A 22,738-nucleotide genomic window follows, 5' to 3' on the forward strand; every position below is an offset into this window, starting at 1 on the left:
ACTTCAAGTAAAAAAATAATAATGAATGGGTGAGCATATAGGCTTCCTTTCATTTTTACTGGTCAAGTACATTGACTCACCTAGGCTTAGACGTTTCAACTTTTTTTTTTAATAGTATTTTCCCCATTTTAATTGCAATTAATTATGATAAATTAATTAGAGATTTTTTGGATATTATTTTATTAAATTCTATTTAATTTTTCTTTTGTTTTTAAAGTTATAACATTATTTTTATAACATTAACAAACATTCTTCTTGCATGACCTTTTGTATATTTTTTTTCTTAATATTTTTTTGGTGGCTTGCATGTGCGAGTTTTTATTGTCATCTTCTTATATGCTACTTGAATAACATAGACACATGCAATGCACATGTTAAATAATTTTTTTAAATAATATTTTTTTTATTAAAATATTAATTTTTTTCCAATCAACTTAATTATAACAAAAAAACAATAATAAAAATATAAAAGAACCCTGGATGCCACCTAAATAAAGTTTACTTTCATAGTTAATTTAGTCATTTTATTATAATTTTAAAAGTGTAAATTCAAAAACGCCCTTAAATGCTGGTTAAATAAGTGTAATTGTTTTTATTACTATGCTGTAAAAATGTAAAAAAACTAAGTTATTACTGATAATTCGATAATGATCAATGAATCAAGTGGAAAACACCGTGTTATTTCAATAGTAATTTTATTGATTTTTTTTTCTGTAAAAAATAAATTAATCAATTTAAGTGTACAGTGAAAAGACCGACTGCTCTTAATTTTTTTTTTCTTCAATACTGAGCGGGATGAGTTAAAACCTTGTTTATACTTTAGGATGGGAAAGATAAAGAAAAGCATGTCGCCTGTTATATAACTTAAAGATCAAATTAGTTTCTAAATTCGAAGTCAAAAACAGCATGCATATATATATATATATATATATATATATATGTGATGACAATAAAAAGATAGTTGAGACATGGTGGATGGAACTGTGGAAGAGCAACCAGCCATCCTAATCTGAATGTCCATGTTTGAAGTCAGATACTGTCTTACTCTGCATGAGCGCGCGCGCCCACACATAGATATGCCTGCAAGCATGCTAGTATCTCTATCTTAAAACCTGAACTTAATTACTGGGTTTTTTTGGTAAAAAAAACCCTTCAATTACAGGGTCTTTGAAATTGAAAAAGAAAAAAGAAAAAAGAATTCCATTAACTCGAAGTGACGAGAAGAATCCCAGAGCAGAGCAGACCACCAATCCCAACCTGTGATAATGTTAGAATTCCAGAGGTTTTTGAGCTTTTGACTGCTGTAATGCCTAATTACTAGGAACATTGATTCACATAAGGGCCACAGAAGGGGTTGGAACAGCATTTAAACAGTCTGGTTTGGTGTGTACATTAGACAAATTGATAGCACATCCTTCAACTTAAAAAAAAATCAAGGGAGATTACAAAAAACAGTTGGTTTTTCATTTTCTTGATAAAGATTTTCCTCATTTTGCCTCCCTTACAATCTTCCTCGAGAAAAAGTCAGAGCACAGACCTTTTTTTACTCCAATCCAACAGGTTTACATCCATAATTAGCAGTCTAATTATATCTCACAATGCTTGGGATCTCCATTCACGCGTCCATCTTATACAGCTCAACACAAAGCAATTTACACCATTACACGAGAAGGCAAAAATTTGTGATATAAGTTAGTTTTGTTTTGACAAAACAAAGACTTCTTTGTTTAATTTCCATGTTTCTGAGGAGGGAGCGAACAACAATCCCATTGTGCTTTTATTGTTAGGAGATTTCTTGGATCCTCAGACAACTTGAACGAAAAAAAAAAAAACTACTTTCCTGACTTCCAGGATCGTTTTGGAAGAGACAAGGAAAGAGGAGTTAAGGAGAGAAAGCAATGGCATTCACTGGAACCCTGGATAAGTGCAAGGCCTGTGACAAGACTGTTTATGTTGTTGATATGATGTCTCTTGAAGGAGTGCCTTATCATAAATCCTGCTTCAAATGCTCCCATTGCAAAGGAACTCTTGTGGTATGTTTTCCTTTCTGATCTTCCCTTTCCACAGCCTTTCTTGATAATCTTAGTGTTATTAGAATGGGAATCATCTTAAACAACATGCAATGGATTCTAATTGAAGGCCAATAGCATAGCTAAAATTTATGTAATCTTCATACACGACAAGCTAGCTAGGATCAATTGGGTTTGGAAAACAGCAGGCCAGCATTCAACAATGGTGTCAATCGCCGGATAGTGATTCATTGCTTTTCATTGTTTTGGCTTAATCTGGATTTGTGAAAAATGATATTCCACAATAAAAAACAAAACAAAATGTTCTTGATTTGAAAATTGTTCTGTGCTTGGCAGATGAGCAACTACTCATCCATGGATGGAGTCCTCTACTGCAAGACTCATTTTGAGCAACTTTTCAAGGAGGGAGGCGATTTCAGCAAGAATTTTCAGAAAGGTGATATCTTTATCTCACGTGTCTTTTATGCAATTCTCTCACAGTATTTCAAAGTTGCCATTGTTTAATTCTTTCCCATACACCTTTAACAATTTTATGACATTTTCTCGCAGGCAAGCCTGAGAGGACTCATGAGCTGGTATAATATTCATACACATATATCGTATCTCTAATTTAAATACTTGGGGCGTGTTTGGATGTCCCGTAAACTGATTTATGGTGGCCTTTGGAAACCACCCTGATGAATGATATTATTCTGGGATATTTCAAAATCCATTCCAGCTTTCAGATCCTGCATCCTTTTCTTTCAAGATTTATAATGCTTCTATATTTTCTCTGTATTTTTCAGACTAGGACCCCAAGCAAACTCTCTTCCGTGTTCTGTGGAACCCAAGACAAATGCTCCACTTGCGGCAAAACAGTGTACCCATTGGAGAAGGTTTGTTTTTAACTCTAAACTTGAATAAATACACAGGTCTTAAAGATCTATATCCTATACCTCTACATTTATCATACGAATAACAAACTATTCTGAGATACATCTTGTCTATCATAGACGTGGACCTATCTAAGAGTTTTATAAGTGTATTATTTAACAGTCGTGCTTATGATAATTTGGAATAAGCATGTGTTGCAACCGTTCATGCCATAGGTTACCATGGAGGGAGAATGTTACCACAAGACATGCTTCAGGTGTGCTCATGGTGGGTGTCCACTCACACACTCATCTTATGCAGCTCTTGACGGAGTCCTCTACTGCAAGGTCCACTTTGCTCAGCTCTTCATGGAAAAGGGAACCTATAGCCATGTCCTCGCAGGAGCTACACATAAGAGATCAACCTCCACGCCACCTCCTGAACTGGCCGAGCCAAACACAGAGGAAGCAGCTGCTGCCGAGGATAAGTCAGAATAACAATCTTAAACGAAGCAGCACATCATGGTTTCCTGCATTGATATCTGTTCAAGCTGTCAGGACTGTTTTGAATTTTCATGTTGTTGAATATTATTGCCGGATTGTATTCAAAGTCTACTTTTGGATTTGATTATCTTTGTTACAAATATGCCTTGGTACAAGATATTGAACTGCACTAGTTTTTCCAGATTCTTTCTCTTGAAATTCAGTACCCTTGGCAAACGGAGAAAATATGAAAGATCTCATGTAGCAATATCAACATTGATTGAATGATTGTTCTTTCTCGGCTATTTGCTTAAATGGCTTCCTGCATTTTCTGTGGATGCCAGAGTTTGAACTCTCTACCATGCAAACTTATATTCCAGCAACCTTGAAGATTTTAAACTTTTTGAACATTGAAGAAGAACAAAATTAGGTCGAGTTTTGGCCTAATTGTTGTATACAAGTTTCTTGATTAAAGAGATAAACTAGAAGATTCAAATTCTTTTCTTATTTATTTCATCAAGGAGCAACCAAGCAGGGGATTAAAATCTGCTACAAATCCCAGAAACCAATACAATAGACAATCCTGTATTGAAGACCAATCCATAAAACAAACAAGGACCATATTATAAAGAAATTTGAAAATTCCACCTGCTACAAAGATCAGCGAATTTAGCATTGCACAATCTCAACTAAATCAATTGAACAACATGAGCAACCACGGCAGTGGCTTGGGAGCTTTCTTCATTAAACATCCTGGCATTCCCCTCCTTCCAAACAGAATAATGACCCCACACCAACGAAGTCTGAGGATGACAGAAGAAAAGCACTTCTTCCTCAAATTTCTTGTAGCATAAACAAACACATTCCCAGTCTCGTACAGCTCCTTGAATTCAATAAAACCGCAAAATAGAACTCCAAATATCTTTAGCAAACGAGCTAAGTAAAAAACAGATGATCCCTATCTCTTGACTGCATAGAACACATAGAGGATCGATATTTCTCCCCACACTCACTGGTCGAACCTTGTTACTGAATATCTGCAAGGACTATTTATAGATTCCAACAAAAAACTTCAATTTTTCTTAAAATTTAGATTTGTAACTAACTGGGCAAATAACTGTTCTTATCCTTACTACTGCCATTCGCTTGTTTGTTTCATCAGTGACCTTATAATTTGTCTTTTCGCCATTTGCCCATGATAAGCTTGTTTTTGCCATGAATCATCTTTGCTTCACTCGCTCATTGGACATCCAAGTGCCATTTTTCATTCTAAGGCGCGAGCACCCCTCACAAGCTGAGGCCAGTTTAGGGTCTCAACACTTGCCCCTTGGATGATAAGCAAGCAACCCATTTTTTTACAGCATCATTCAACAAACAGGACTAGATTCCTCTAGAGAAAACAAACAAATAGGGGGAAAGATGATCTTCTTGTCTCAAACCCTTTCTTCAAAATGGCCACAAAACCCGTCATGTATCATAATGGAGAATATAGAAGATGTTATACAAGCTTTTGGCCATAACAGGAAGTATCTTGGAAAATCCATGGCTTCCAATACAAACAGATAATCCCAGTTAACGGAGTCAAGTGGCTTCAATATATCAACCTTCAAAGAGCAACTTAGCTTCAAAGTATTTCTATGATAACCCCTCGCTACTTCTTAACAAGTAGATGTCATCTCCAATTCTTCTCCCTTCTACAAATGCTGATTAGTTCAAACTAGTAAGATAGGAAAGACATATCCTCAAACTATTATCAAGAACCTTAGATATACATTTGTAAATGGCTGAACAATACGAAAGTGACCTATAATTAGAAACTTTTAATGAGTGATGATATTTAGGTTGGATTTATTGAAATACATATATGCAATATATATAAAAATAAATTTAAAATTTTTTCTAAAGTCTCAAGATCCTGTGAAATAGATTTAAAGTTATTTATGATTTATTTTAGTACAATCTTATACTTAAGATAATTTTTCTTAACATGTCATTAGTTTTTGTAGAAGAAACATTGATTATTTTTGGCTCTATATTTTTCTTTTTTTCACTTGAAAAATTGTTTTAGTTTTTTTGGGCATTTCTCTTAGCTTGAGAAATCAAACAATCACTTTCAACTTTCTCAAGTTTTAATCCTTTGTTTTTATGAACACGTTAATAATTCACTTTCTAACTATTTTTTCCTATATGAGTGTTATAATTTTTTTTAAATGGATTATATTTTATAGGAAAAGAGTTCAAAATAAAATGACCGCACGCTTTTAGAATAGTAAAATGATATTTCAGAAAGCCTTTTGATCATGGTGTTAGCTAATTTCTTATCAGAATGATCAAATTGTTCGTGCACGACATTCAAGAAACCTTTTGACTTGATGCATTGAGGGATAAAACCCTAAGAATCGAGAGGTGCTTGAATTCTAGTCAAGTACTAGTACTTTGGACCACGCTCACGACGACCTTATTTCTGAGTTCTGAGTTTCCTGCCTTAAAGTCCTGTTCTTGGATTGTCCGTCGGCCTTCGCCATTCCCTCCTGCTTTTGCTTGTTCTGTCAAGGTACCACCTGAAGGTTCGAAAAAGCAGGGCCCGAGAAGAACTGAACGCGCTGTGCCTTCGCTTCTTCGAACAGGATCAATATTTCAAGCCAACGACTTGAGAAATTGCAACTTCTGTCGCTTCACCTGGAGGAAGCCACCATTAATCAAAGCTCCCAAATTTAAAGTCGCTGAAACATGCAGTTTCTGGATTTCCACTAGGGTTTCCGGTGGACAGATCTAGCCTCCGAAAAGTGACTCTTGATTTATCCACCGGGGGGGGGGGGGGGGGGGGGGGGTTTCCTTTTCCGCGGTGGGGGGGGGGGGGGGGGGGGGGGGTGTCGATGCTTTCTCTTTCCGCAAACGAGGGGGGTTCCATTTGGAGATTTCAATCAAATCAAACTTCTGACATTTCATGTTCACAGTTTTACTATCATCACATATTTCCCCACCGAGGACATACTTAGGCCAATAAGATTTCAACGTGTATCTCACTCTCCAAGTTTATATCGTTTGAAAAATTTAAGTAAATTAGTCCCTAAACTCCTGGTGATATCTGTCTTATTAAACCGTTTTGACTATTCTATAAACTCCGGTAAATCAAATTTCCTCTAAGATTACTGTATTTGAAAGTGATGTTTAAAATGAGTTCGAATTAAAAATAAAAAAAATTAAATAATATTTTTTATGCATTTAATGATTTTAATATAAGATATTTTAAAACTATAAAAACAATCAATATCTTTTCAATTTAACTGTATATTGCCTCTTATTAGAAAATACATTAAGAATTTAAATTGTCAAAAACATATTTTTTTGGTATTTAGAAAGAGACCAACGTTTTTTTTAATAAATAAATTAGCAAGAAACCAGAAATTAAGGATTAACTACTGATTTTAGAAAATAGAGGACTTGATTGTAATAATAGTTAAAAGAAGGGACTAAATTAAAGTCTACTGAAATACTAGAATATCCTTTGGCATATATGAGAATATCAAAATCCACCTGCGTAATAATGGATGGTCGTCACAATATTAAACTGTAGTCTATGGGTGTTGCAAATAAATAAATAAAATCCACCAATAACTGAATTTCCTTTCCCAATCAATAATTTTCCCTTTATTTTCTCACTTTCCAAACATAGAGACCACTGTAGTATTTGAACTGTGTACTATATTACTATCTGTGGGCATGTCCTTTCATGCTTTCTCTCCCTGCTTTCTGCCTTTTTGATTGGTCAGTGTTGTTGTGTCCTTTTCTACTCTAACAAACTCCACCATTGATTTTCTCTCATCTTTGACTCCTGTTGATCGGTTAGTTTCACTCTCTCTTCATTTTTAGTTATACACCCAAAGGGGCTTTGCTTTGAGTCGTGTTTTCTTTTTTCTTTTTTTAATGATTGACTTCTACGTGTTTGATTAAATGCTTAAGAGAGTTTGATTATTTGTTTTACTATAGGGCATGGAGTTTGCGAGTTATATTCAGCAGACGAATGCATTTTATTGCAGACAAGGTACTAGTTGTAGGGTATCAAATAGGTTATATTCGAGATTTAGATATAAAAGTTATGGGTATAATGCTGTTGATTTGAAGATTTTTTCGAGAGAAAGACCTTCAAAGACATTAAAGAAAAGTGTTTTTTATGGTAGTGGAAGTGGAATGCGTAGTCATTTGTGTGTTGGTGGGTATGCAAGTAATCCGTTGTTTTGCAATTTTATTGATGGGTTTGAGGGATCGAGAAGTGTTAAGTTGCTGTGTCAAGGCAATGATTCGTTAACATATATTGATGGGAATGGTAGAAATGTAGAAATTGGTGAGGGTAATGATAAGAACTTGAGAGCAGGGTCTAATGGTGGCCTGGGAGAAGAGGATGGGAGAGGAGAAAAGGTAATGGAGACTGAAATGGCGGCAGAGGCACTTAGTTTGGATGAATTGAGGGAATTGTTACAGAAAGCAATGAGGGAATTGGAGGTTGCACGGCTTAATAGTACCATGTTTGAGGAAAAGGCACAGAGTATATCAGAAACTGCAATAGCTTTGCAAGATGAGGCATCGAGTGCTTGGAATGATGTTAACTCAACACTTGATATGTTTCAGGACATTGTGAACAAGGAGGGTGTTGCTAAAGAAGCTTTTCAAAAGGCAACTATGGCGCTTTCTTTGGCTGAGGCAAGGCTTAAGGTGGCAGTGGAGTCGATAAAATCTACGAAAGAAGGGGTTGATTCATTGGAGGGTTCTGGAGAGAGTGACGTGGAAAATGATAGTAAGGAAGACTATGAGACAATTTTGGCTGCTCAGAATGATATTAGGGAATGCCAGGCAAATTTGGCAAATTGTGAAGCGGAGCTGAGGCGCTTGCAAAGTATAAAGGAAGAATTACAGAAGGAGGTAGACGCGTTGAATGAGAAAGCAGAGAAAGCACAAATGAATGCTTTGAAAGCAGAGGAGGATGTTGCAAACATTATGCTTCTAGCAGAGCAAGCTGTTGCCTTTGAACTTGAGGCTACCCAACGAGTGAGTGATGCAGAAATTGCGTTACAAAAGGCAGAGAAATCTCTCTCTAGTTCTCATGTTGATATCCAGGAAACAGGTCGGGGGCATGTGTCCGATGATGAGGCAGTAGTCGAGGAGGAGAAGATGCGTGGAGGCAGTGCTTCTGATGTTGAGAAAGAAACAGATATGACTGTAAATGGTGATGTTTTAGTTGGCGAGCCTTCAATAGATAGACTATCTGATAAAATCAGCCAGAGTTCTGAAGAGTTATATCTTTCTGATTATTCTAGTGACCACAAGAATGGAAAATCGAGTTTGGACTCTATTAAAGATACTGAAGCAGAAGCTGAAAAGTCAAAAGTTGGCATTCAGACAAAAAAGCAGGAATTACAGAAGGACCTGACCAGGGAGAGTTCATCTTCACCTCTCAGTGCTCCCAAGGCGTTGTTGAAGAAATCCTCTCGTTTCTTTTCTGCATCCTTCTTCTCTTTCAGTGGAGATGAGACGGAGTTGACAGCAGCATCAGTCTTTCAGGGCCTAATGGAGTCTGCAAGGAAGCAACTGCCCAATTTTCTTCTTGGCCTATTGTTGTTTGGAGCAGGGTATGTATTACTGTTGCTCTTTAATTTTATTTCCATCATTGTCAACAGTCCTCCTTTAAGAGACATGTCACCTGTCCCAGTGGATGTAAGATGCTAGAAAAAATATTTTCAGGTTATAAATAAAATGAGATTGTAATATGCATCAGCAGGGTAATCACGAAATGTCATGAAAATACAATCCTTATCAAGCCCTTTCTTGGTATCTTCACGAAATGTCATGAAAATACAATTCATTGCCAAAGCCTTTCTATTTATCTTTTTTCATATTGTTTTTTATTGAGGCATTCAATAGAGAAATAAACTACATCTTGGTTGTGATGACCTAGAGGACTCTGAAGGCTATTTCAATAGGTTCATGTCTCACTATCTGCTTCTGTTACTAGATTCTTACATCTAGCATAGAAGTTGCGTTGTTTTATCACAGTGTACTGAAACTGTGCACAGATTTGCCTTCTACTCTAATCGAGTGGAGAAGAGTACCCAGATGCTTCAAAAACCAGAAGTGGTCACCACAAGCATTGAAGAAGTTTCATCAAACGCGAAGCCTCTGATTCAACATATTCAGAAACTCCCAAAGAGAGTCAAAAAATTAATTGCAATGCTTCCTCATCAAGAGGCATAAGTCACACTATCCTTCACTTCTGCTTTGGGTCTCAAGTCAACATGTATGTAATACTTTCTAATCTGGTTGCTTGTTCTGTTTTGACAGATGAATGAGGAGGAAGCATCTCTCTTTGATGTTTTGTGGTTGCTGCTTGCTAGTGTTATTTTTGTTCCTTTATTTCAGAAAATTCCAGGAGGTGAACTCACTGTATTTTGTAGCGTAAAAATAAGTTTGTACCTTTATACATGCATTTAAAGTTTCAATGTGAAATTTCAAGAACTTCTATTTTTTTATTATTAGCTTAGTCCTTCTGCCAAGCATTTTTTTCCCTGCCATTTATATATCAATTATGCTTTCTTGATATGAGTCCATAGTAGTTTATTGATTTGCTGTTGTTTTCCAGTTCTCTACTTGATCATTATCTATATTTATGCCAGCAGGTTGTTTTCCAATATGAAATTGGAAATTTGTGTGATCATGTTTCATGAATTGTCTTTGATCTGCAATTCCAGGCAGTCCTGTTCTTGGATACTTGGCTGCTGGCATCTTGATTGGCCCTTATGGTCTCTCCATCATCCATCATGTGCTTGGTACAAAGGCAATTGCTGAATTTGGAGTTGTTTTCTTGCTATTCAATATTGGCCTTGAGGTTGGAGTCTTTACATCTAGACTATGTGGCTGAAATTTAACATTCGTTCAAATTTAAACTATTGATGCTAAAGCAGTCTTCTGTCTCTTACAGCTCTCTGTTGAAAGGCTTAGTTCCATGAAAAAATATGTATTTGGATTAGGCTCTGGTCAGGTACTTGGGATTTTTTCTCCCACATTTTTCATCGCTCAATCCATCTATGCTCTGCGCTTTCTATTCATGTGTCGATTAACTTGCATTTTAATGTGGATGATGCAGGTCTTGGTGACAGCAGTGGTTATTGGCTTGGTCACACATTTTGTTTCCAGGCTGCCTGGTCCTGCTGCAATTGTCATTGGAAATGGCCTGGCACTATCTTCTACTGCTGTTGTTCTACAGGTAGCAGAATAGTGCAGATTTTGCTTTAAATTTAAGCATTGCAGCTTTCTCTAACCAAGAGTCCCTCAATTCAGGAAAGATAATTTTCTGGATCAAACACAAGCTTCCTAGACCAAAATATTTGATCCTTTTACATTATCTACTGTCCGCAACAGCAAAATGGTAAATTTAAACTAACACCATTAGTAATTTTGATATGAAATATCAACATTTTGATCGCATATCTAGAATCTTTGTAACTCATTAAAGTCAGTTTTGGATGTAATCTGTCCATATTGTGATTGCACACTCATGATCGTGCCATACTTCCCCCGCTGAAAATGAGCTTCTGATCAAGGCTCATTTCTTCTATGAACCTGTCTGTCAAATCTGCAATTACTTATTTTGATGGACAAGAGAATTGATAGATAGTGGTCTTAATTTGCAGGTGTTGCAGGAGCGAGGTGAGAGCACATCGCGCCATGGACGTGCTACTTTCTCTGTCCTACTATTCCAGGTCACTCCACAGTTTGCATAAAAGAAAAGAAAAAAAGCTTTTATGTCTTGGTAGTGGTATAGCTTCAGAACAAAGCTACTTTGTCTTGGTAGTGACATGGTTTCTCTTTCTTGTTGGCCATGTCATGCCATAGGAGTGGTTCTTTATGCTCACACTTTCTTTAGTGAATATCATATGTATCTGTATCATAATAATATTCAAGATGAGAATAAAACTCTACTGCTGTATGTTGTAGTAAAATTATCCCTGTAATCATGTAAAAGTTCCCCAATCCTCTGTGGAGTAGGAATTTCTCCTTATAATTCCTTTGAGATATCTTTTAAACCATGTTCATGTTATATGTATTCTTTTTTGCATTGCAATCTTTGATCTTATTTATTCTTTTCAGGATTTGGCTGTTGTGGTGTTGCTAATACTCATACCACTTATTTCACCAAATTCATCCAAAGGAGGGGTAACTTTCTAAACTAGTTTGTTTGTATATGGATGTGGTGGTGAGCTTCTGGTATCCTTTTGCTTTAAAAGTGAAAGAAATTTGCACATGTTTTGTCAGCTTGTGAGCCACACAGAATATTCTGGATATAATGAAGGCAGGATCTGGAATTTGGCATGCACTTTTCAGTGTGTTCCTTTTCTTTCAACAGCACCTGATGTTGATAGATTTAAAAAAAATGCAAAATCTATCCTCTATTTCTTGTAGAATGCAAATAAAGCTACCAAAGTACATCAATTGCTTTTACTATTATTGTCATTCCCACTGCTGTTGTGCTCAATGCTGGTTTATGAGTGATATGATGCTGCTTTCCAGGTTGGTTTTCAAGCAATTGCTGAGGCTCTTGGGTTGGCTGCTGTTAAGGCAGCAGTTGCCATCACCGCGATAATTGCTGGTGGAAGATTGGTAAATCTTATTTTTTCTAGAGTTATGGCATTTAAGTGGATGGATGTCATTTCTCTTGATTGAAGTTGTATCTTCAACTCTACATTTCTGTGGTCTTAATTGGAAATCTCGGGAAATTTCTTACAAAGGTGGCATTGACTTTAGTTGGCAATGCATGGTGTCATCTGAACAGTTCATTGATGTTCCCTTCCTGTGCCTTTTGCAGCTGCTTCGACCAATTTATAAACAAATTGCAGAAAATCAAAATGCAGAGATATTCTCAGCCAATACACTTCTTGTTATTCTGGGGACCAGTCTCCTTACTGCCAGGGTACTGAAATGCTTCCAGGAGATTGTTTGAGCATGTTTTGCTTTCTGTTACTATTATTGTTGTTGCTGCTGTTGTTAATGAAATTGTGCTGTATCTTTTTCCTAGAGCAGGCTGGACTTTCCATGGCACTGGGGGCATTTCTGGCTGGTTTGCTTCTTGCAGAAACTGAATTTTCCTTGCAGGTTGAATCAGATATTGCTCCATATCGCGGGCTTCTATTGGGCCTTTTTTTCATGACGGTAGGTGTTTTAAAAAAGGGGTCTTTTGTAAGATCTATCTATTAAGTACTTTTAGTACTCTTTTAATTCTTGTAGAAGCCATTTGTTGGCTCTTTTCATAACATATGAGGACTATATGTGAAATCTTCTCCTTCATCAGTATATTAACTTTTCAGGCCGGCTCTTTCTCTTTTCTCTTCTTTTTTGCACTGGAAGAACAGGCCAGCTCTGCAAGATTGTGTCTTCCAACACTATATTAGCATACAACTTACAACATTTCTTCTGTTATAATATTGATGATAGTTAATTGTTGAACTTGCTAGATTTTTTCTCGATGATGCAAATATGTTGATCCTCAATCATTAACTGTTAACATCGGTCCATTTATGTTTTCTCAGGTTGGAATGTCCATTGACCCAAAACTTCTGGTTTCAAATTTTCCTGCCATTATGGGATCATTAGGGCTTTTAATTGGAGGCAAGACTGCGTTGGTTGCTTTAGTTGGCAGGTGTTTTGGTGTTTCTATTATATCTGCAATAAGGATTGGTCTTCTTCTTGCTCCGGGTGGAGAATTTGCATTTGTAGCATTTGGTGAAGCTGTTAACCAGGTCTCTTTTCTAAATAACTACGGTTTTTTTTTTTCCAATCTAATGTGTCTGTGGTCAGTGGATTCAACATTTTATTATAGTGTTCCATACAAATTCCACAAATTAGTTGGCCATGTGTTTAATATCCTCTGTGCATTTGGTGTTGTTTCAAAATATCTTTTTTACATTTCACAAAAAAATTCAGATATGGGAAGTATCTCTTTCATGATATTTAATAGGAAGAATTCATTACTGAATAATTTAAAGTAGTTAAATTGAGATGTGGAAATGCAATTTTTTTCCTCATAATTTTCTTCACTCCAAGTGATGATAGTATTTAAAAATGCTTGTTTCTTGTACACGTGTTGCCTAATTATTGTCATCTGCAGGGTATAATGTCTCCTCAGCTATCCTCTTTATTGTTTCTTGTGGTGGGGATCTCAATGGCCATGACACCATGGCTAGCTGCTGGCGGCCAGTTAATAGCATCTCGTTTTGAGCAGCATGATGTTCGTAGTTTGTTACCGGTTGAGAGTGAGGTAAGGTCACTAGTATATGAGTTAATTGCTAATATTGTGAGAGTCACAGTTTTAGCCCTCAGTGATACATTGGTCAAAGTTCAAACCTTGCTGTTGGTAGTTTACTGAGCTTGATGCTTTGTTGCATGGTGACTGGGTTCCACTTGATAGATATGGTGAATTGCTGAACACGGGTGCTTTCATATAAACAATTGAAGTATCATTGTCATTGGGAAAAATTATGCTACTTGAGTGACGTGTCCCTGAGAAAATATGTGATCATTATTACCATGCACGGGAGGGGCAATGAATAGAGAACAAAAAATATCTCAATTGATTGCTTTAGTGTAATGCATGAATTTTGTAGTTGTGCTTTCAAAACATCCATTTTTTCCTGCATACTGAGTTAGAACCTGTTAGTTTTGCCTTTCAAGTGTGTGAAATTTCATACTCTTTGAGTTTTACAGCAACAAGAATAAGTGGCCTAATTGTGGTTTGTTTTTCACTGTAATTTCCTTCTCTTGATCGTATTTGTATGACCTCATTTGAATGTTGGTGAGCCTGTATTAGTCATAGTGTATAAGCTATTACAAAAATCAGGTCATTCATTCATCTCCATCACCATTAATAAACAAATAGCTGCATCCCATATGATAAAAATAAAATAAAATAAATCTGTATGTATCTTTTATTGGCACCCCAGGATTTTTTCCTTCGTGTTGTGTATCCAGTTCTTTTAAAAATCATTTTCCAGTGCTATCCTCTCTCAGGAAGTGATACTGAATATTTTCTTGGTACCAGCATAGCAGCTACCTGTAGTTATATTTTTCTCATCTGTTTAAGATTAGATGTTTGTGATGCTAGGTTTGCTTGACAACTATGAGTACTTGCTGATTAATCTTTCTCTTGGTTTATTTTGTTTACAGACAGATGATTTGCAGGATCATATTATTATCTGTGGATTTGGTCGTGTTGGCCAGGTTGATACATATTTTATTTGATTTGTTGCATATGTTAAAGTGGCTAATATTGTGAATTTTGCTAGTTTTTAATATACATGCTCATGACATTCATTTGGATTTGCCAGATTATAGCACAGCTTCTCTCAGAACGATTAATTCCATTTGTTGCTCTTGATGTGAGTAGGTAAGCCAAAGATTGAGAAATTCTACCAGCAAACTTTCTGGTGTTATTTCGGAATGTTTATGTTTTTGGTTCATTGCCTATTCTCCCTATTGATGCAGTTCTTTTGTCCACAAGAATTTCTTTTTTTTCATCCCCCCCAACAAATTATTTCTGTGCTCCTTTTAAACAAACATATCTTTATCAAAGACTTAATAGAACTAGAAATTTTTCCTAGCTACCATTTAGCTAGTTGGATTTAGATATCAGCTACAGAGGTTCTACCTTGGTATGCTACAAAATCATTTTGAAACAATTGCTACCAAGTAGAGAATGAAAATATATTCCCCTTCTTATTACTTGTTTATGCCAGGATGTGGCCTTAATATTGCTTGGAATATTATTTTTTTGTGATTATGAGTGGAGAGGTGTCGCAAGATTCTTGATGATTAGAAGTTTGCTTTTTTCAGCGATAGAGTGGCAGCAGGCCGTGCCCTGGATCTTCCTGTGTACTTTGGAGATGCTGGTAGTCGAGAGGTAAAGCTAAATGCATCATGAGTTACTTATGTGGTGGTTCAACAATTGATTTTGTATTGTGTGGCTAGGTCCTCCATAAAGTCGGTGCTGAAAGAGCATGTGCTGCTGCAATAACTCTAGATACACCTGGTGCAAATTATAGAACTGTCTGGGCTCTGAGCAAGTACTTTCCCAATGTGAAAACGTTTGTTCGTGCTCATGATGTTGATCATGGCCTTAATTTGGAGAAGGCTGGGGCTACAGCTGTAATATTTCTGAATCTTTTTTTAGTAGTTTCCTTTGATTTATAAAACAACTCGATCACACCCTGTTAACAACTAATACTTACAGGTTGTACCTGAGACATTGGAACCAAGTCTACAGTTGGCAGCTGCTGTTCTTGCGCAGGTAACAGCTTGCTTCTTGAGTTGCGCATCACTTGTTCTAGTCACAGTTACTTTGAAGTGCTGAAAATGGAAATACTGTGGTTTTTCTACGTCAAAACAAGCTGGAGCTAAATAATCATTTATGCTGTCCAAACGAGTCCTTTGTGTTGGCTTTATTTTAACTTACATTCTTATGAGTTATATGATGGAATATCTGAAACTTAGAATCTGATTGCTTGAATTGGCCACGTGCAATAAAAATTCAGGTTGTAGGTGTAAGAATGCGAGAAACAATATAACATAGCAATTATGGAAGCAAGATGAGCATGTTATAGTATTCATTTGGCCACAGTGCCCTCTTAACATTCTCATGAATCTTTTTTGATTCGGGGTTTCTTCGTTTCCATTTAGGCTAAACTGCCCACGTCAGAGATTGCAGCAACCATCAATGCATTTAGATCCCGCCACTTGTCTGAGCTTACTGAGGTAATCAGTGCTGTTTGTCTTATTTTAAGTTCTTTTTTTTTTTTATCTTGACAAATTCAGTCATCTGCACAATTCACAAGTGTAGAGCTTTATTACCCCACATTCCTTGACTTAGTTTGACATCTGGGAGCTTACTTTCCCTTGCAGCTCTGCGAAACTAGTGGAAGTTCTCTCGGATATGGATTTTCTCGTGTCATGACCAAACCCAAAAGTCAGTCCTTGGATTCTTCAGATGAAAACCAATTCAGTGAAGGAACATTAGCAATATGAAACTTGCCTCATGTGAACAAAGGGAAAAAATATTCCGGAGAAATCTATAGCAATTTGCTTTCTCTATTGGCATAAATTGTACAGAAATACACTGAAAGAAGATGCAATGGCACACTTACCATTTTTGATAAAATTTTGATCGACATTCTTACAGAACAAGCGGAAAAGACTACTACTTTTCCAGTTTTGTGTAATAGTCTAATCTCACTTAAGAAACAGTGAAAAGGAACTGAGACGTCGGAATCTAACAGGAACTTCCAGCAATGTATCAATTTCATATTTCATTGATATAAATAATTGGTTTCCTGCAATGCAGCCACATTAATAGAAAGATTCCAGCAATGTATCAATTTCATATGTCAATTAAGCCAGGCAAGTTAAGGTCATTCAAGCTCATTCAAAAGCTTCACTCCAGTTCATTCAATCACACTCCCTAAGACATTCATCCTATTTCTCTTATATTATTTCTTCTTCTTCATTTATTGACTTGATCATCGAATGATTCTTATTTTTATGGAGGACTTGTTTTTGTAGGAACAATCAAACCCCAGAACAAAAAGTTACCTCATGTCCACCTCTGACCACCTTTCTATGTTTATCGATTACAATGCTTCGTTTTCTATACAATGAATGTGGGGGGAAAAGGGTATTTGATATTCTCCTTGTTTGTGATAATCTTGTGATGTTGTGTTGAAGAATGAGAACTTTGTATCTGCTTCCACCTCTGACAACCTTTCTATGTTTACGGAAAGAATGTCATAGTTGTTGCTTAACGTAGTTTAACAGGGGTGCAAGTTTCATGCTAAGTCAAAATCTAGTTCAGTTTTATCCTTTCTTTGTTTTGTTCGCGGACCAAAGGTATGAACTTGAAATCTCTTGGAGAAATGGAGAAAAAGGACATGTGATAATTTTGTAGTTGAATTATGAATTATGTGATGATGTCTTTAAATTTGTAGTTGAATTATTAATTAATCAAATGTTCATTAAAATAATTTTACTCGTAAATGAAAATCTCTCAAAAAATAATAATACCTATAAAAAATCATCTTACGGGATTTGAGGAACTTCATATAATAAAATTAGTAATTTAATAAATATGTTACAGAGTATTAAATTATAATAATAAGATTTTTTTTTGAATATATACATGTTTTTTAATATAAATTATGAAAGGCAGTTCAATAGGTATTTATAACTTATGAATATTATTTTTTATTTTAATGATGGCTTGAGAGTTATTTTTTTTAATAGCATTAATAAAGAATAATATCTTATAACAATATTAATAAATGATAAATATTTATTACACATGTATTAATAAATTATAAATAGTGATTGAGCTCATAATACTTGTTTATTAACTCCATAAATATTTAATTATATTATGTATAATATTTAGAATCGAGCCTGTCCAAGCCTATGAGATGTTGGGCATACACCCATCACTTGAACTTGAGCATGTCCCCTGAGTCCACACAAGGTGCTAGGCACTCAATATGAGCACAATTATTGTTCCTGTAATTATAATAATAATAATAATAAAGGCCAAAACATGTTCTCAAAGCCTATTGTAGGTTTATGCAAAAAAAAAAAAAAAAAAATAAATAAAATCAAATAAATATTTAAAAATATCAATAAATCTTGGTCCATTAACATTGGTTTATGGTTAAGGTTGAACAACAAGTTCATTGGCAATTTTATCCTTTTATAACTAAGCAGAGTTAAAATTAATTAGAATATCTAAATAGTCCTATTGGGTATCTAAGAGGTAAGGTGATAGCATAATGCTTATTGAAAAAAAAATATTTATGATAATATATTGGTCTAAGTTGGGTACATAAACATCAAAAGATATGATCTCATTTTATTAGCTTATTGGCCTTTCTTGTCCTTTCTGGTCATGTATAGTTTATTACTAATTGTAGAGCAAATAATTGTTGTATTTTATTTTATTTTTATCCTCATCAATTTCTAAATATTTTTGTTTCTAACAAAAAATAAAATAAATAGGTGGTTAGAAATTACAAGCACACTTGGGCTAGGATATTAGAAAAATAATAAAACAAGAAAAAAAATATTAATCAAGCCTATTTACAATCTCATCAACCTAATCGGTGAAGTTATGAAAAACTTCAAATTGGGTTGAGCTTTTTCCCATCTATAATCTTAGCTTGGAGTTTTCGATAACTAACTTTACCATAACTCCCCAGGCTTTCTTGCAAAATATTTATTTTTGTTAGAATAAAAGACTCTCCTATACTTAAATTAATCAAATATAAAAAAAAATAAACAAGAAAATAAAATACATGAAAGAGTATATTTATACATGTTAGGTGTTTTATGTGAACTTGTTTAAGTGTTGGATGGTTACTTGTGTTTACTAAAAATATTGGATGGTTACTTATATATTTCTTCGTGAAGTGTGATGTTATAATTATCTTAAAAGCCTGAAAAAAAATAGTTGAAAACTATACATTGATTAATCAAACAAATGTAATAAAATTGATTTATTTATGTTAAATCCAATCCATGTAAAACACGGGCATGCGACGGTAGAGGCAGTAAAACGCAACGTTTGATTCGTCTTCGTAAACAAAGTAGAAAAACACGACTCCCCGAGTTCCTCCCTGTAAAAAGCCACAGACGCCGCTTCGCTTGACAAAAATCCTTTTTGAAAAACTGCACTACTCTCTCTGTCTCTGCTCTTGCTCAACCTCCAAAGTCCCCCAATTATTTTTCAAACGCACGAACACAAAACGTCGAGGTTACTTCGACTTTGCTTCGCTACCACCAAAATGTCCTCATCACTCGTCTTCATCGACTCCTCCACCTCCACAGCTTCTCATCTTCTTCCATTTTCGCGAATCACCATTCCTTTTAATGGCGCCGTTTCTCTTCGCCGCTCAGTGGGTCCTCTCAATGTCAGACCCTTTGTCCTCTCCCCTCTCAGAACCCTCTCTGTTAATTCTTCAAATAACCCGTCTCCTGTAATCAATGGTTAACCACTCCCTGATACATTGTTTGATGATTTCTGTTTTTATGCATCCTTCGCTGAACCCTTTTTTTTTTTAAAAAAAAAACCTGTGACTGCGTTTGTGAGTCTATTTCAAGGAGTCATTTTGTCGAACATGCTGTATGCAACTCTAATGTGCTTGATGGATTTATTGTGCAGATAAATCGGGTGGGGAAGCTTCTGCGACGGTTATTGATGGGAAAATGGTTGCAAACCAAATAAAAGATGAGATAACAGCCGAAGTGTTAAAGATGAAGGAAGCAATTGGTGTTGTTCCTGGGTTAGCGGTGATTCTTGTTGGCGACAGGAAGGATTCTGCTACTTATGTACGCAACAAGAAAAAAGCTTGTGAGGCTGTTGGGATTAATTCTTTTGAAGTAAGTTTGCCAGAAGACTCTAACGAACAAGAAGTGATTAAGTTTATTTCGGAGTTCAATAATGATCCTTCAGTTCATGGCATCCTTGTCCAGTTGCCTCTGCCTTCGGTATGGTTTTGAATTTGATCAATGTTTGACAATTTGATAAAATTTTGTGTTGAATTGTGATTGTTTGATTAGAAATCGATGTGTTTGTATGTTTGTACCAGCATATGGATGAGCAGAATGTGTTGAATGCTGTTGACATTGAGAAGGATGTGGATGGTTTCCATCCATTGAACATTGGTCGTCTTGCAATGCGAGGAAGAGACCCGCTGTTTGTTCCTTGTACGCCTAAAGGGTGCATAGAGTTGTTGCATAGATATGCTGTTGAAATCAAAGGGAAGAGAGCTGTTGTGATTGGTCGGAGCAATATTGTTGGGATGCCAGCTGCTTTATTGCTTCAGGTAATTCAGTCTTCCTGAAAGTGAGTGTCTTTTCATTTTCTGTTACCTTTTGATGTTATCAGATATATGTGTATTGTTTCTGAACCTGTCCTCTTTTAAACTCGTCTTGATGTTTTTGATATTGTAAGAGGGAAGATGCTACAGTGAGCATTGTCCATTCTAGAACCAAGAACCCTGAGGAGATTATAAAGCATGCAGATATAATAATCTCTGCTGTAGGGCAACCAAATATGGTGAGAGGCAGCTGGTTAAAACCCGGTGCAGTTGTAATTGATGTTGGAATTAATCCAGTTGAGGTGAGAAAAATTCTGTGGTGACCTTTGGTTTTTCTTTCCTTAACATGCTTTCCTGGTTATATTCTTATGCGATTGGCCATTTCTATTTGTATGCATGCATGTCTTAAAGGATGCAAAAAGCCCTCGAGGTTACAAATTGGTTGGAGATGTCTGCTATGAGGAGGCCTGCAAAGTTGCTTCAGCTGTCACTCCAGTTCCTGGAGGTGTTGGTCCTATGACTATAGCAATGCTCCTCTCCAATACTCTCAGCTCAGCAAAGAGGACACACAACTTCCAGTGACTATCGTGAGATTTTAAAGATCAGTGCTTAATAGGATACGGGTGGCTTCTCAGGGACCAGGTTGGTGTTTGCTTGAGCTCCCATTTCCTCTCAGGGAGAAAGTTTCAGCAACTGTGCTGCCTTTGTATTAGTTGATCTATTTTGGCAAAGTGAGGTCTTATGCAGTTTGAAGACATTCTATATAGCTAGGAAAATTGGACAACAGATTGTGGGAGTTTAGACCCTACTTTACCTAATGCTGAGAGCTTGTAGGTTCAACCACATTTGAATTGGCCATCACTGTCATATGTCAATCCAAAACCCAGCATTCCATCGTGAACAGCTTTAGCTATTTTCATTCACCAGATTTATGGGTGCTTACAGAATCAATTTTAGAACTGGATCAGTCCCAGGTTCAGATGTCTTGAACAAGTCTACTAATCGACACAAGACAGCATTTATGGATCGGATTCATATGTTATGCACGCCCTATTTCAATTCCCAGGCCACGTACATAGTAGATTGCAAATAACATAGTGCTACAAAACCATGTCTTTCGTTTTCCTGAATTGTCTAAGCCGTAGAAATCAAACTGTGCATAGTTATCTGCTTTTTGCCAAACACAAACTGTTCTGGAAGGCAAAGTGCAGGAGAGAACACAATACCAGCCAATCTACCTGGACTTCGTTTATCCATTGAAAAGAGATTCATAGAAGTTCAGCACGCACTTCATCAATGCCAAAGACTGCCACTGCCACTGATTCTGTATTTTCCTTCCTAATGAATTTGAAAATCTAGAAGCAGAGGAATTAAAATCCAGTCGCAATAAGTTTTTGGCAGAAAGATCAGTTCGTGCGTCGAAATGGTCTATTCCAGTTGTGGTTTGCTGTTCTGAACTGCAGATAACAGAAACCTGAGGAAAAAAAATTATCAGGAAAACATTATAGGGATTGTTATTATTCACAATTGACAAAGCACGTAATTTGCAACTTAAAAGTTTATTGGTGACTAAATAGGTCGTGGCACTACACCGTGGGCCAGGTTATTTAAAAAAAAATTAACATAGAAAAATAAATTTGTAAATCAGGTTATAAATTCAGCCAAGTATAATAAATTTATTTTATTTAATTATATGATAAAATGATATAGTAAATGAACTATTTTTTTTTTAAATCTTGATAACCTCCAAAAAAAGAATGCTAAAACTTAATTTTAAAACAATCCAATATTAAAAAATAAAATTAAAGTATATAAAGTTTAGAAAAAAATAAAAAAATATCTCCACTTAATCAAATTTAGTATGTTAAACCTACGATCTGGATCATAAGACCTAAATAGCCTCATGAAAAAAAAATTAATGAAGTCCAATCCAAATGTAAAAAGATGAAATAAAAAAATTAATTAATAAAAAATCCAAAAAAATGAAACACTAGTAAAGTCAAGTAAGCCAATTGAACCTTATGAATCAGATCATGTGAGCGAGATAAAAAAAAAAAATCTATGAAGCCTGATTTTCAAACAAATCAATTGTTAAAGGAGGAAATAAAAAAAATATTAAATCTTAAAAATACAAAAGAAGAAGAAGATTTTATTCAATTTAGGTTAACTCGCTAAACATGCAACTAGGTCATGAAACTATTATAACCCAGTAGAAATAGAAGTGAAGAAAATCATGAAGGCCGATTTTCAATAAAATTAATGTTTAATAACAAAATTGAAAAAGAGAACCCTTGTAAAAAATAAAAATCTAAAAAAAGATCAATGTTAAATTAGATTAACATTTCAAAATAGTGACTCAGGTCATAAGACTGGAATTACCTCATAAAAAAAATAAAAAAAATTTAATTTCTACTCAATCTAATATCGATGGATGAAATTTAAAAAAAAAATTATTAAAAAAGGAACCCAAAGAAAAAAA

At 35.5% G+C, this 22,738-nt stretch overlaps 3 protein-coding genes across 3 annotated transcripts; all 3 read left to right on the plus strand.

Annotated features, from left to right (window-relative positions):
* The first annotated feature begins 1,756 nt into the window (after positions 1-1,756).
* Positions 1,757-3,525, plus strand: PLIM2B (GATA type zinc finger transcription factor family protein). Its single transcript, XM_011025071.1, has 5 exons — positions 1,757-2,033; positions 2,367-2,466; positions 2,580-2,605; positions 2,816-2,905; positions 3,119-3,525. Exons 1-5 carry the CDS (start codon positions 1,899-1,901, stop codon positions 3,377-3,379), a joined length of 612 nt encoding a protein of 203 aa, XP_011023373.1. The 5' UTR covers positions 1,757-1,898; the 3' UTR covers positions 3,380-3,525.
* A 3,398-nt stretch (positions 3,526-6,923) lies between these two features.
* On the plus strand, positions 6,924-16,740 carry LOC105124891 (K(+) efflux antiporter 2, chloroplastic-like). The gene is made up of 21 exons (XM_011025072.1): positions 6,924-7,209; positions 7,355-8,991; positions 9,436-9,607; positions 9,701-9,791; positions 10,108-10,244; positions 10,338-10,397; positions 10,503-10,622; positions 11,050-11,118; positions 11,507-11,572; positions 11,927-12,016; positions 12,222-12,326; positions 12,437-12,565; positions 12,943-13,152; positions 13,521-13,670; positions 14,576-14,629; positions 14,737-14,795; positions 15,242-15,308; positions 15,377-15,553; positions 15,639-15,695; positions 16,085-16,159; positions 16,307-16,740. Exons 2-21 carry the CDS (start codon positions 7,358-7,360, stop codon positions 16,427-16,429), a joined length of 3,645 nt encoding a protein of 1,214 aa, XP_011023374.1. The 5' UTR covers positions 6,924-7,209; positions 7,355-7,357; the 3' UTR covers positions 16,430-16,740.
* A 2,239-nt stretch (positions 16,741-18,979) lies between these two features.
* EMB3127 (Amino acid dehydrogenase family protein) lies at positions 18,980-21,294 on the plus strand. Its single transcript, XM_011025073.1, has 5 exons — positions 18,980-19,426; positions 19,602-19,927; positions 20,029-20,265; positions 20,394-20,561; positions 20,671-21,294. The coding sequence occupies exons 1-5, from the start codon at positions 19,225-19,227 to the stop codon at positions 20,839-20,841; spliced, it is 1,104 nt and encodes a 367-aa protein (XP_011023375.1). The 5' UTR covers positions 18,980-19,224; the 3' UTR covers positions 20,842-21,294.
* Positions 21,295-22,738: the final 1,444 nt, after the last annotated feature.

Source organism: Populus euphratica, unplaced genomic scaffold (genome assembly GCF_000495115.2).
Source record: "Populus euphratica unplaced genomic scaffold, PopEup_1.0 scaffold32.1, whole genome shotgun sequence".
Taxonomy (NCBI): Eukaryota; Viridiplantae; Streptophyta; class Magnoliopsida; order Malpighiales; family Salicaceae; genus Populus; species Populus euphratica.

Excerpts from the sequence above, each read along its gene's own strand:
- PLIM2B (XM_011025071.1), top strand. The coding sequence starts at position 1,899 with ATGGCATTCACTGGAACCCTGGATAAGTGCAAGGCCTGTGACAAGACT. Across the intron at positions 2,034-2,366 it reads ATTGCAAAGGAACTCTTGTG|ATGAGCAACTACTCATCCAT; the intron begins GTATGTTTTCCT and ends TGTGCTTGGCAG. Across the intron at positions 2,467-2,579 it reads CAGCAAGAATTTTCAGAAAG|GCAAGCCTGAGAGGACTCAT; the intron begins GTGATATCTTTA and ends ATTTTCTCGCAG.
- LOC105124891 (XM_011025072.1), top strand. The coding sequence starts at position 7,358 with ATGGAGTTTGCGAGTTATATTCAGCAGACGAATGCATTTTATTGCAGA. Across the intron at positions 10,623-11,049 it reads CTACTGCTGTTGTTCTACAG|GTGTTGCAGGAGCGAGGTGA; the intron begins GTAGCAGAATAG and ends CTTAATTTGCAG. Across the intron at positions 11,119-11,506 it reads TCTCTGTCCTACTATTCCAG|GATTTGGCTGTTGTGGTGTT; the intron begins GTCACTCCACAG and ends TATTCTTTTCAG.
- EMB3127 (XM_011025073.1), top strand. The coding sequence starts at position 19,225 with ATGTCCTCATCACTCGTCTTCATCGACTCCTCCACCTCCACAGCTTCT. Across the intron at positions 19,928-20,028 it reads TCCAGTTGCCTCTGCCTTCG|CATATGGATGAGCAGAATGT; the intron begins GTATGGTTTTGA and ends TGTTTGTACCAG. Across the intron at positions 20,266-20,393 it reads CAGCTGCTTTATTGCTTCAG|AGGGAAGATGCTACAGTGAG; the intron begins GTAATTCAGTCT and ends TGATATTGTAAG.